General features: G+C 35.8%; 1 protein-coding gene across 1 annotated transcript; it reads left to right on the top strand.

Annotated features, from left to right (window-relative positions):
• Window positions 1–36: 36 nt before the first annotated feature.
• Window positions 37–13825, top strand: LOC121408641. Its single transcript, XM_041600174.1, has 16 exons — window positions 37–292; window positions 1694–1832; window positions 2270–2468; window positions 3140–3210; window positions 4758–4892; window positions 5613–5884; window positions 6706–6811; window positions 7312–7380; window positions 8123–8262; window positions 9162–9230; window positions 9370–9448; window positions 9948–10050; window positions 10734–10887; window positions 11679–11762; window positions 12265–12361; window positions 12938–13825. The coding sequence occupies exons 1-16, from the start codon at window positions 218–220 to the stop codon at window positions 12967–12969; spliced, it is 1824 nt and encodes a 607-aa protein (XP_041456108.1). The 5' UTR covers window positions 37–217; the 3' UTR covers window positions 12970–13825.
• The last annotated feature ends 842 nt before the right edge of the window (window positions 13826–14667 follow it).

Genomic DNA, 14667 nt, shown 5'->3' with positions numbered 1-14667 from the left:
TGAATGCATTACCTAGAAAAGTAATCTAATTTATCTTTCTCAGCTTCTCATAAGCAGATTGTAACCACGAACGCTTTCAAAGATGTCGAGACAAAAAATTATTCATGGAAATAGTATTAGTAACTTTTGAGTTGTTTAAAGAGTTGGAAGCAAAGAATATGTAAATGTTGTGAAAAAGGGGTTGTTAAATTTCAAGTTTAAGGAGAACCAGAGAATTATGATGGCAACGTCGGTGGCGGAATCTTATCCAAAGTGGTTGTCAGATTGCAAGAGTGAACTCTCAAAATCGCAGGTAACTAGTATACCCAGTTGTTGTGTATCCGGACGGGTCGTGTGTCCGGACAATCAATTTTAGAATGTCATTTGGAAAAAATTACAAGCGAAGTTTCATCAGTTATTAGTACAAAATGTTAGGAAATATTATAAAGAACAAAATAGAAAATTATTACAAGTAATGAATTCATATTTTTAGTGTAATCCACAGACAAAAAAGAAGGCTTCAAAAAGATAAAGTGTCCGGACACCCGACCCCCCATCCTACGGTACCGGTACGTCCGGTACGGTAGTAGTCCTAGTATCACGTTACGGTATGCATGGGATTGCCTACTCAATTGTTCATGCTTGTTATTGACGACGTTAACAAACTGTGTGTGTGTGTGTGTTGTTTGGAGTAAAGTTTAATAGAAATAGGAGTGTGATGTCAGGCACATTTATTTTACATATATACTGTGTCAGGGGCAGATCCAGCCAATGTAGGGGGGAGCCCAGATTTTTTTTTTAGCCAGCGAGTGCGAAGCGAGAGCTTAAAATATATCACACAAAATAATGAAAGTTCGATTTCCGAGGTGAAATATGTTTTGCATATTGACTTCCAAACTTGATATTTAAGCTCCATATTGTATAAGTTATGTTTATCTTACAGGCAATGCGAGCGCGAAGCGCGAGCTAAAATTGTATATATAGTGACATGAACGTTTCTTTTTATTTTGCAAGTCTTCCCCTTATTTTTATATTTTATATTCAATCGTCTTCCTCCTCTTCTGTTTTTCCTCTTTTTTTTCTCTATTTTTTTTTCTTTCCTTTTTTTCTTTTTTTGCTCCGCCATAGGGGGGGTCCGGGCCCCTCGCCCCCCCCCCTGATCCGCCTATGCTGTGTAACGTTATTTAGTGTGATTTGCAAGAAGACATGAATATTGAACAGTCACTGACACTGGTCATCTTATGATCTTGTTATGTGCAATTTTTGTGGTTAGAATCTAGTAGACGAAAGATGGATGGAGAAGATGGAAATGACTTATTCTTCATCTCCATGTTACATTAACTTAAGCCCCAACGTAAGAAGTAAATTTAAGACCAAGTTAGTAGAGTCTAGACCCTTGACTCTGACTCCAATGTTAGATCACTCACACATATTGCGAGAATAGTATGTGTACTAACCTCGCACCATGAACCGCATTTGGCAGTGGATTTCTAACTATTGGATCGCGCGTGCTGGAATCTCACTTCTGGTGTCTACAACACATGACTTCTATGGCTTGATTTTTAAAGATCTGACATACAAAATCAAAGTTATAAGAAGAAGAAGAAGATTTTTTGTAGAAAGGGATGAAAAATTATTTTTATTTTTTAAAGCAAAACATTCAGTGTAACTTAGGTAGGCCTATAATTCCTATGATTATTATTCTAATTCCTAGGAATGGAAGGAGCTAAGAGAAGAGTTGGAATCAGCAATTGAACAACAGCTGACAGAGAGTCATGTTGATCAGTTTTCTAATCTGTCTCATGCTGAGAGAAAGATGTTTCTAGAAAGAGCTCTCAGAGCAGTGAAAAGTGGTATGATAATTTTCTCTGTGTTTTTTTAAATCAAATTTGAATGTTTCCTAGTTTCACTTGTTAACTCTTTTATCACTATTTCTTGGCCAGTAAAATGAAGATTACATTTTATTTTCATCTGTTATGGGTTTTAAAACTGAATTCTTAACTAGATATTGATTCTTAGAATTCCATAAAACTTATGTTGATACTTCATCCTATTCCTAAGTTTCTTTCTGCTTTTCCTCGTCAATATGTTCATTCATCCATTCATTTATAAATTTATCCAAAATCAATCCTTCCACCCCCATTTATTCATTCATCCTTCCATACATCTATTTGTTCACACATTCATCATTTATTCAATAATATATATCCATCAATTTATCCATAAATTCCTCAAGTTGTTATTAATTTATTTCTTTAAATGATTACGCCTTTACTCATTTTATCTTCAGGAGATCAATGTGAAAGGTTCAATGACACTCTCAACCAATCAATCAACAAGCATGTCAATTCCCATGTTGCACATCAGCTGTTAGACAAGAGTGGATTTAAGCCGATAGCAACCAAATCAGATCTGATCTTAGACCAGGCTAACGAAGCTTCAATGGCACTCCTAGCAAGATGGCCAGAACTTAAGACCAAACTGCATAGGTAAGACTATGTACACAATAGAGTATGGATGGAAAGAGCGAATTGCAGATAACCACTTTTCTCCCTTTTAGAAAATAAAACAATTACATGACTGATGATAACAAACAACCCGCTACTAGCGATGATACTACTACTGACAATAATAACAATTTATATAATAATAATGATTCTTAAATTAGTTAAACAATAAATTCTTAAAATCCCATATAATTTGAATAGGTTCTTCTAGTAGTACTAATGATATTTGTATATTTATATTTCACAATACATGTATCTATATGGGTATACTCATATACATATTGTAATAGCAGGTGGGTGGGAAACAATAATTAACAAGACAAGCTAAACATGTATTATTATTGTTACGATGGAAAATAAGGGGAAGCCTACATGTACTATCTCTACAAATATGCTATTAGACAACAATAGTAAATGGAAATAAAAAGTTAAAATATTCTTTCATCAATTCAGTTTTTATTCAGTTGACATATTTTCATATTTTAAACCTTACAAAGTCTACCTTTATTCATATCTTCATTGTTTCTTTCTCTATATTTATTTACATTTCGTGATTTCATTGCAGTCTGTTACATTGACCTTATTCTTATGTCTGATATCATAATGTTCTTATACTACTTTTTCTTCTTCCCTGTCCTTTATATATCTCACAGATGTTTCAACAGGGTTTTACCATCTGGTCTAAGGCAGCTTACATGGAAGTTATTTTTATCAAACCCAACTGGTAAATTCAAAGGCCCGTATTCTGAACTCATGTTTAAATTAAACCCTGGTTTAAAGTTGCGGTTTAACTATAGAGAGCCAATTTGAGCACAAATTTCTAGCAGTACACAGTCAATTTATTAGCTCACATGATACCCAAATTGTTCATAATTGTCTGGGAAATGATAACTGAAGTATTTTTCTTCCTTATGAAAGCAAAATAGTAAACATAAGAAATATACAATATAAACAGAATTTTGAATTTTTGGCACCCCGTAATTTTAGCAAAGAGTTAGAGCTCGGTCTAAGTTAAACCTTCCTTCAGAATTTGAGTCAAAATCTCTTAACCCTTTGAACCGGGAATTATTAGGGTTGGTCGTGACATACACCCTGAATTATGTGCACATAAATGACTTCTCGACCACATTCACACAATTCCCCATGATTCGAGACCCAACGGCACCTTGCCCCCGCTAGTACCCGGACCGAGCCGGCTGAAGTTGTTTGGCTTCTCGTAGACCTAGTCTACAATCAGAAATATCAAATTTAGTGTCTGTTTTGGGCTCAAAATCACTGTTTTCACCAAAGTCAGATATACCAATTGCTTCCCCATAGTAAGCACGTGACTCGCCGCGTATTACACCGTGTGTTACCGCACATACGACACGAGCAACCACAAAAAAGTGGCATATTTTGGCCATTTTTTAAGCTAAATCCTTAGCGACTAAATATTCCTACATGTACTAGAAAGATGACGTCATTTTAGAAGATCACCTGACATTTAGAATCCATGCTTTTGAAGTCACATGGCTGTAGGCCGGTATTCCGGCCTATCGGGTATTTGCGCATTTTCTGGCAGGCCGGTATTCCGGCCTATCGGGTTCAAAGGGTTAATTCTTATGAAGTCATGAATTTCCTGAGCAAAATCATGGTGATTCTTTTTTTTAACATACACCTGTAGAACTCTAGTTTGTCAATGCACCTGGCAGTTCAAAAGAAAAATTAGATTGAGGTGTCAACACGGTGAAATGCGTCTTCAGTCTAGATGATAGATCAGTATTCATTCATTATAAATCGTTATTACTATGGCGTAACATTTTAAATTTGTATCACTTTGTTGATTATTGCAAAGAAATGAATACAAAGTACTCTGTTACATGTCTTTTTTATTTCTTGTTCATATGCAGAGTTTTCTTTTAAATAAGCTCTTGATTTCAAGAGTTGTGCATAAATTGCTGTCTCTGTACTTTACAAAGAAAGATTATGGGCTGATAAAAAATTGTTGTACATTCCTTTATCATATTCAGTTTATTTCATTTAACCATCATAGATAGAGCAAAGAAGCCTTGAAGTATTCATCTTTTTTTGTCTTTCATTTTTTTTTCAATATGATAATGATGATGAAAATTGAACAACATCCACTTATGTCTCATGATCACAGAGTTACTCCAAAAGGGTATGTTTAAGTTCCTATATGAAATTATATCAAGATTGAGTTACATTTACTTTAGTTATGAATGAAAGTATAGATTTTAACAAACTGATGGTTGATCTTATTTTTTTGTTCAGTGAAGTCCAAATATCTTACTAGACTAGAAAGAGATCCTGAGAGTACCATGTCAGTCTTAGACCTTGATGTTGTTCAAAAATGTGAAGCTCTTCTGCAGTCGGAACCAACCTTCAAATTACTGGCTTTTAATTCAGGTTTGTATCCTAAAGCAGATCTCACAATATTGATAATTGTGATGAATAGCATTTGTATCAGGCCATTTGTCTGTGAAAAATATTAGAAATCCCTTGCTCCCTAAATATATGCCACATTTTACTCACACAGTTGAAGGAAAGAGATTCTAAATCTCATTGAACAATTAAAAAAAAAATAATTCCCATTCTGAGTCATGACTATAACTACCATATCTGAAACTTATAATTAGTATTGAGACTGTAGATTGAAAATTATGTGTGCAAATTCCCCACACAAGTGCGAAACAAAAGTCCCTTGCAGCTGGGGTCCAGCTTTTTGGTTCTAGTTGCTCTTGTATGCAGTTGTCTTAGCAGACTTGCTTTTCTGGGGCTACATTTTGGCTGCACAACACAAAATTAGGTAATAAAGTAAAGTACAACACTAGGCCTATATTTCATATATGTCTACAAACATTCGTACTGGATATTTTGTATTCGGTCTCTGACAAATCATGGGGTATTGAAATGGGTGTAGAACTAAAAATCTTGATTTTTTTTATCAGATGTAAGACAGCTTTGAAGAAGAAAAAATGTTGTGCTACAGAATAAGATTTGGCGAATTTATATGGTGATTTCGGCTGCAATGAAAGCAGAATCATGTTGTTTTGCATTATTTCCTATGCTAAACAAATCAATAAATAAATAAGATTTCATAGCAAATGCCCTGTTTTCTTATTCTAGATATTCTCCACGCGATGAAAGCAGTGCTCTCCTACCACCACGCCTGCAAGCAAACCCGCACCCCTCTCCTTGACACCGACTACCTCCTTGTGGTGCCGTTCCTGGTCAATGCCTTGATGATCCAAGGCCACAGGATCCCTGGAGAGTCTGGAACTCTCACTGGACCAGGAACAGATCATCTCATCACCAGGGAGAGTCTAGGAACTCTGGTGGAACAGTACTCTACCCTGATGGCAGCCAGGCCAGCCTATATGAAGGAATCCTACAATCAGGTTGGTATATTGTTTGAAGTGCTTATCGACTGTCAAAGTCATTATTTGTCTTAATTGTTATATCATGCATAAAGCTTTATAGTAATAATAATATTAATAAGTTCTTGTATAGCGCATAATACATTATCAAAAACGTCTCAATGTGCTTCCAAATGACTTGGATATTATTACCCTGGCTTTAGCTAGGCTACCTAGGCGCTCCAGCATTCAAGGAATTTCTTCCTACCGGGTACCCATTCACCTCACCTTTATTGAGTGCAGCACAATGTGGATAAATTTCTTGCTGAAGGAAATTACATCATGACTGGGATTTAAACCCACGACCCTCTGTTTCAAAGTCAAAAGACTAATCCACTGGGCCACAACGCTCCTAGTATTAGCATTTATTTATAATTTTTCTTAGTACATTTTTTTTAGTATAAGGTGTTAAGTATAAAGTTTTAAAGTAATGAAAGGTCTGTATATATTTAGCAAAGCTACTTTATGCATATACTCTACTGTACACTGTACAGTAGCTGAGCTGCCATATATTATGTAATTAGGAATTAAAGGAATAAATCCTACAAGATATAAGGTTTTAAATTATGAGAGTTTTTAGTATACATTTTTAATATTAGTATTTGAGTAATGGACTTTCATGAAGAAAATTGGCAATCGGGTCAGTATTAGAGGAGCATTTCATGAATAGTTTTGACAGTGATTTTCACTTCCCACTGACAGACTAGTCATTTTTCATCTCAATTGGCACCTTGTATTGCACTATCTTGCCTTGTGTTTTCATCGCTCAACTTTTTCTCTTTATTACATTTTCTCTATTTCAGGATTTCAAGGAAGGGATGAGGCAGTGTATGGCCAAGGTTTCTGGTACCTTAGAAGTATTAGATAATGGATTAGCCAGCCATCTCAAAAAAGTACTCAATAAAGAAGGTATTTTATCAGATTCCTGTTGCTTTAAAAGGTACCAATTATTTTGAGTTTACCATTTGTGGTAACTACCATGGAAAGTTTTGATTTGCTTCTGAGCCCTGCTTCCATGGGAGTTCCCACTCATAGAAAAATTACCATGATAATAATTTTATGCACTAATTCCATCTCAAACCAAGATCTTTGTCTGAAGGTTTAGCTTGTAATTCTTAGGTGTAACAATTTGTGAATATAATCGATGTTTAAAACAAACAAAATATATATTTAAGTTATCAGACTACATGTAAATCACTTTATTATTATTACAGTCAAATCTGTATAAAACCTCCAAAGGGAGACAAGAAAAGCAGTCTTGTATGGGCAGGTGGTCCTTAGAGATAGATTCGTGTAATACATAATTCAACGGGAATGCTAGAGAAACCAAAACTTGTGGTCTTTACAGACAGGTGATTCTTCTATACAGGTGATCACTAAAGCAGTAATGACCATTTTTTTGTTTGCAGCCAAGAAGCTCCCCCTTTCAGAAAGCATCAAGCAAGTGACCAGACCTATGATAAGAGCCATGTTTATTGGTAAGCTTCATCTGACTGTGACCAGGGGATTGTTTGACAAAGAGTTAAGGGGGACTTAAAATCCACACTTACATTCCCAAGTGCGTGCAGTATATAAGACATCATCACACTGGTCAGATCATACACAGCAGACACATGCTGCTGTCATTCATCAGTGAGATTTTACATCTGATATGTGTGGGGTTTATTTAAGCACATTAATCCAAACTCAAAACTCAAACTTTGTTTAGCCCAAAACGTTAAGAGGAATATTGAAATCACAATTCTAGTCAACTGTAAGCCTCTATTTGGGGTAGTAGTAGAAATAGAAGTAAAAGTAGTAGTAAAGTAGTAGTAATAGTATTAGTAGTCACTGTTGTAGTAGTAGTAGTAGTAGTAGTAGTAGTAGTAGTAGTAGTAGTAGTAGCAGGAGGAGGAGGAGGAGAAGGAGAAAAAAGAGGAGAAGACAAATGGGCTCATATAGTTGTGTGCATGAATCAGCCCAGTTCTAACATTTAGTATTTAGGGCTTTTGTGATGGTCGTTCGTTTTAAAGTGCTGTGTAGATATATGAATAAATATCTGTAAAAATAATTGCATTATGTGAAATGGTAGTAGCATGCAGCTGCAATAGTATTGCTTTACTAACAAATTTACTATAAGTAGATTTATTGATATATATAAAGTGCACAAATTTACCGGTATTCACACAGTCAGTTCTTATAGCGGTCACATAACACCAGCTCTTCCTATATCTTTTGTAGGCTATCTCTCCCTTGACACTGTTATGTATGTATGGGACCAGCATGTAATTGGGTTAGATGCTCCAGAGTTTGACATCATTCCGGCCATTGCTGTTCTTATCTTCATCTATCTCAAGAAGCAACTCTTGTCGTGCAACTCGGTATGTATGCCACTTTATGAGATCTTATTTTGATCTACATTATCAGGTGTTTGTGCAATTGCCAAACCTGACCTTTCTTAGATAACCATGATTTTCAATTGTACTTTCTATTATCCAATCTAAATAGCAATTCAGGTTTGCTTGTGTACAGCTCTCATTTTATTATTGCATCATTTTTGTAAATTGTTTCGTTAAAATTTGTTGGGGCCAACAATACGAACTAATTTTGCTATGATAAATGTAGGATATTATTTTGTACCTTTTTCTCATGGGGGTAAATTTTATCAAGTGCACTACTTAAAGTGTGCTTTGTACTGTAAACAAAAACAATTTAGAATAGAGAAACTGAGATAGCGTAACAGGTATGATTTATTGACAATACGAAAACTGAAAAGATTTTATCTTGGCAACAGGGAAAAACTACATAGGCTTTGGGCGATATAGCTCCTGAAATACTCTAAAGAGCACTGGAAACTAAAAAAAAGCATTCCTGGAATTTTCCCACTCATCGCAATGGTAAAGTTAATCTAATGTTGCAGAGTTAGGCAGTAAGTTGTAAAAAGTAGCCCCCCCAAAAAAAAAAAGTTTTGCTTTCCTGGCGATGTCAAATGGGACCTCAGTACCACACAAGGGACCATCAGGGAAATGTTTCATGAAAGAAATATCAGTGTTTATTTTACTGGCTATTGACATAAGCTACTGCAAGTCCTTGCATCTGATCTGTTAAGGCAAAATAAGCCAGTGGGAAATCACCTACAAAACTTTTCATGAAATGTTCCCCAGATACATTGGTGTTAATCCCAGTTAGTGTTTTTGCTTGACTTGGTATGAATGATATGTGTTTAAATTTGTGAGAGCAGTTTTTTTAGTTTTTTAATATTTTGGTATCTTACTTACAGGTATCTGAAGTTTCAGCCATTTTGAAATCGGAAGCTGTCAAACTAAAGAGAGAGCAACTCATGCATGGGGTAAGGATGCATCTTTGCTTCTTAGAAAAGTTTTCTTATGATGCATACATGTATTAAAATATGCCATCACCATTTCAACAATCCTTAACTCTACCCAAGGAACGAGATGTTAAACACACCCTATGTCTCTTGTTTTTAGATCAATAAACACTTTCATAAGGAGTTATATAGCCTGCTGATCAAAGATTCTGGAATGCCGGTCTTAGACCCAACACAAAGTAAGTATAAATATGAAGCCATATACTCAAAGTATACTCCCCTACTTCATGAAAGTTTGGAGAGAGAAAAATAATTCTTTCAATTGAAAATCTTGTATCAAATAATTCCACTATTTTCTTGCACTTTTTTTAATCAAACAAAGCTCCACTTGGTCTAATACCCACTTCTTAAGTTTAGCTAGTGTCCACATGGTCTAAGTTCCAGATCATCTAATAATTATTTTGGACTTCTGTCAACTGAAACTTTGATGCATAAACAATTCATCTAAATGAATTGGTGTTATACCAAGTGAATATTAGACAAAATGGATAGAGCTGAACCGGATATTAGGCAAAATGGCAATTTGACCAAATGGTAAGGAAATTGTTCTGCTGTAGATGAACTTGGATTAGACCATGTGGGATGAGACCAAATGGTGTAGACCAGTCTGTAAATTACCATTATTCCTCGTTATTCTTATGATTATGATTATATGTTTGCATCGTGTTTGCTATCTAGTGCCTATGCCTTGGCAAGATTGGCACAATGAAGACCTGCCCCCTGTCATCAGAGCTGAAGACAGACAGATCTCAAGACAACGAAGAAGAGAAGAAGAGCTAAGGTTAGAACATTCTCTCAAAGGCATTGCTGATTTAGACATTTTAAGTGTGAGGTAGCATGAAAATTCTACTGCATTTTGCTTTGCCTGAATTACATTTTGTTGTGAAATGTATTTCAAGTCCCCCAAAAATCCATATTTTATTGTTCGAAATAGACATGAAATGAAATACTCTGAAAATATGCCTTGCCCAATTGATCATGGGCCCGGCAGCAGCTGTGCAGTGCCAGATCGATGAGGCTCTATCCTTTTAGTCATTGAATGCCAAACAGGGTAGCAGCAACTCCCATCTTTTAACGCCTTTTGGTCTGACACGGCGCCGGGGTTTGAACCCAGACCTCCCGGTTGTGAGACTGACGCTTTACCAACAGCCAACACAACGATTGTCACATGATAACCAAATTGGAATCAATGCAGCACTTCAAATAAAGTAAATTTCAACCTTTTTTCTATGTCTGTGTGTGTGTTTAAAAGTTGCTACTGAACAGGTAGCTTTAGTTATTTTGTTTACAGATAAGTCACGAAAGGAACCTTATTAAGATATGTAAATTGTTGAAAATAATTTTTCCAGAACTAACACAATTGATCACCAAAGTGTTAAAATACATTAATAGAAATTATGTTCCAATTTTCATTGTTAGTGGTAGAAAAGAAGTAACTGCTCAGCCTTTAAATTTTGATTGTAGAGAGATGAATCTTAAGAAGGAACTACATGATCAAAGACTTCTTGATGAAGACCTTCGTAAGCAACAAGCCAGGATCCGTTGGCAACAACAATTGACCGATGCTGAGAAAGCCTACTCAGCGAGAGAAGCGGAGCTCCTCAAACTATTGGAGGAAGTAAGTCTTGGATTGGATATTGATGTGAATTCAATCATATGTTGATAAAATTGTTATTCCATTTCTTGGACCCTTCTTTCTTGTGTTCGCATTATCATTTTCCTCCCTTTTGTTCTCCTTGTCATCCTTCATCCTTTTCCCTCCTTCCAGTATGTTCTTCTTTTTGTTCCTCATCACCTTCTCCTTCTGTCCTTCCTCTTCTTTCTTTTCTTATCCTTTTCCTCCTCCATATTGTCATCTTTTTTGTCTTTTTCTCTTTCTTCTCTTCCTCACTATTTTTCACCCTTTCCCCTTCTTTCTCTTTCCCTTGTTCTCCCATATTCTCTTCATATTTTCCTTTAAATTCCTCTTTATTTTCTGTTCGTAAACTTCTCTTCCACCTCCTCTTCTCACTACTCTTCCCCTCCCCCCCCCCCCCCTTTGTCCTCTTCTTCTTCATCTCCCATTGATATTACTGCTTCAAGGTTTTGAAGATAACACATTTATGTTAAGTTTACTTGGCATTTTTACATATTCTGTTTCAATTATAACTTATTGTATCTGTTCATAGAAAATACATAGCATGTTGATTTCACCCTTCTTTGTATATACAGTACATTATAAAGAACACTAAAAAAATAATGAATTGAACAAATCGTCGATCCAAAAATCTGATTTGAAGAAATTATATATCCAGATTTAGAAGTTGCATGAATTGACAATAATTCAATCAGTTTCCACCTTTTTATATCACACTTTTGTTAATTGTGTGTCCTTCCTTTTAATTTTGTCTACATTATCTTTTTTTTTAGGAGAAGAGAAAGAGAGTAGAAGCAGCAAAGAGAGCTGAGAGAGATATTGACAGACTGGCTAAGGAGATTGAGAAACTTAAGAGGGTAAGAAGAGACAGGGCCAGGGTGTTTTGATGGGGAGGGTGTCCTGGGAGTGTTTTCACACAGATTTAAAATCATGCTTTAAGTCCCAACACACACATGATATCTCATTGATGAATGAGAAATAATGTGCATCCCGGAAGCATGATCTGACCAATGTGATCTGACCGCTGCACAGAACTAAATTTAGGTGCGGTTTTTAGTCATTGTGAAATACCTTTATAAAGGGGATCAAACATACACATTTATGGAATTATCCATAAATGGTATAAAGAAATAGCATAAGAAACAATTCTAAAACCAGGGAGGCATTTCATCAAGGTTTGACATCTGACAACTTTCCTTGATTTTGATTGGCTGAGAAGCATAGGGGTCTCAATGATAATATTGTATCTTTCGATTTTGAAACTTGTCAGTGCTAGAAACACACACAAAAAAAATCAAATGGTCGACTCAGTGTATTTTATTCCTTTTTTGCAACATTGATTAATTTGTTATATTTCAGGGTCAAGGTCCGAAGCCAGGACCGAGCGTTGAGCCGCTACCTCCATCGAGGGTAGGCAAGGACCTACTGAATGGTGTCATGAAAGCAGCGAATAAATGTAAGGAGGCAAATAAGTTTCCCAAGCTCTTGGGGAAACTTCATTTATATAATTTGTAGAATAAGAAATAAAAATGTCTTCTTGGTCGATTTTTTTTCAAAGCTTAAAAGGCTAGAATTTTCTTATTTTATAATAACATTTCATTGAGTTGAAAATTTGCTTGTTGAGAATCGCAAGAACTTTGTTTCAAATTTCTGTCGAGGCACGTTATGATAAATAAGCTTAGATAGTCATGTGGTGTACTTATGCTATGCGATTGTCTTTGCTGATTTTTTTTCATATGTGAATATGTGGTCATTTCTGTTTTTCCTGTTGTTATTCTTGGGGGATTTTCTAGTATGATTATCTTATTTTTTCCTATGTATTGTTTATGTTATGTATATTGTTATTTTCAGATGTGATTATGAAACATGAATATTTATGTGATATTTTTTATAAATTTATCAAAAAATGTTTGTCTTCTGTGATTATCTTATGCCATAACCTTATTTTTTCCCATGCACATGTTTATTTTTCAGATATTTTGTTTCATGGAAGCTTTAACTCCTGTATTTGTTTGTTTTTTTATTCCAACAGTGGTAGCTGGTAGCAGTGGCCATGGGAGATAGGAATTAATCAGGACTATGGGACACATCAGGGGCCTGTAACACAAGTATTGGAAAGATTGTAAAACAATGATTGATCATATGGTTGATTGGTACACTCGATTACATATAATCAATCAATGTAATAAAGCATAAAATCAGCCATGCAATTCCTAAACTTCATGTAACAACACATAGGTACTATTTCATGAGGACTTTTATCTGTTACAAGCTACCATTCACCGTGATTTTCATGGAAATCCTTTGTTTTGCTTTGTTTTCTTCCTAATTAGGACAGACTGCGGTTGGCATACTGTTGTACTAGTTTGTGCTTGCCAGGTGCCTGGATGTATAGATTCGGTGAAGATCTCTCTGTAATTAAGTATAATAGACATGTGCAGGTATAAAATGAAGAAACAACATTTTACAAAGCCTCCTTCACTTCCTGCTTTGGCTGAAAAGCGCTCGCACTAGGGTGATTATCTGTGAATGACAGATTTTCAATAATGTCAACCTTTACCAAATAATTTTGGTGATCCACTCCTGAAATTTAGGTTGATAACCTTTTTATTTTGGACTTGTCAAATTTTTTACCTGTGTCCATCCCAAAATTTCAGGTGGACCCCCCATAATTTTTTGGGCTTCCGCCGCCAATGCCTTTATGAATATGTGGCTACAATGTCCAAGAACAACCACCAAGCTCAGCCATCTGTTACTAACCCACGCAAATGAGACTGTCTGTGTACAAAAGAGTGGCATGGGAATGCTGGGCATCCAACCATTCTGCATTCTGAGAAAAAAAGAATTTGAATTATGTTGGGACCATTCATAGCTCTGGTTTTAGTGGATTTCTCCCTTTTTCTTGATAATTTTGAGTCATTAACCTATTCTCTCTTTGACAAGCAAAAAAAAAGAAAATTAAAAAAAAAGGATTTACTAGTACTTTGCCTCCCAAGCAAATCTGATAAATAAAAATGAGAAATAATAATAATAATAATCCGCTTTTATATAGCGCTTAATCCATCGGAACGACGTTTCTAAGCGCTTTACAGATATATTATTACCCCGGTCATCGGATTCAATCAGTCATTCCCGCACACAATGTGTGCACATCCTCCACTCCCTGGGGAGTATTCCAGTCAGTCGCCTGTGAGGCGCACACAATACTGGACAAGCTACAATGACTTTCACATCCTACCGGGTACCCATTTAGCACCTGGGTCGAGAGTGGCAAAGTGTGGATTAACGCCTTGCCAAAGGACGCCAGACCGCGGTGGGATTCGAACACACGACCCTCTGTTTACAAGGCGAGAGTCAGAACCACTACACCACGGCTCCTCCACCTCCAGAAATATTATCTCTCCTTACAATTTGGGTCTGAAGGTGGGACATAGATACCCCCACCCCCCCCCCCCCATTTGCATTTGAGCTACCCCTGTTGTTGGTAGATTCATGATTTTTGTGAACAATGATCAATGCAGTCTGTTTTTATCATTATCTTTAATAATGTTCTTAGTTCGAACATTGACCTCCCATTTACAAAACTGCATATATGTAAATATCCATGCAACTCTCATTAGATCAATAATAATGTTCCATAATAGCTCAGCAACTGATTGTGGGATTCATTTTCATTATTGATCATACTTTATGGCCAATGCATATCAATTGTAAAACAAAATTGTCCTGTGATTAATGGCTGAGCTTGTATTATTGAGATGT

This window comes from Lytechinus variegatus, chromosome 2, assembly GCF_018143015.1.
Source record: "Lytechinus variegatus isolate NC3 chromosome 2, Lvar_3.0, whole genome shotgun sequence".
Lineage (NCBI taxonomy): Eukaryota > Metazoa > Echinodermata > Echinoidea > Temnopleuroida > Toxopneustidae > Lytechinus > Lytechinus variegatus.
The sequence above is the reverse complement of the archived record's forward strand: the minus strand, read 5'-3'. Positions and strand labels throughout refer to the sequence as shown.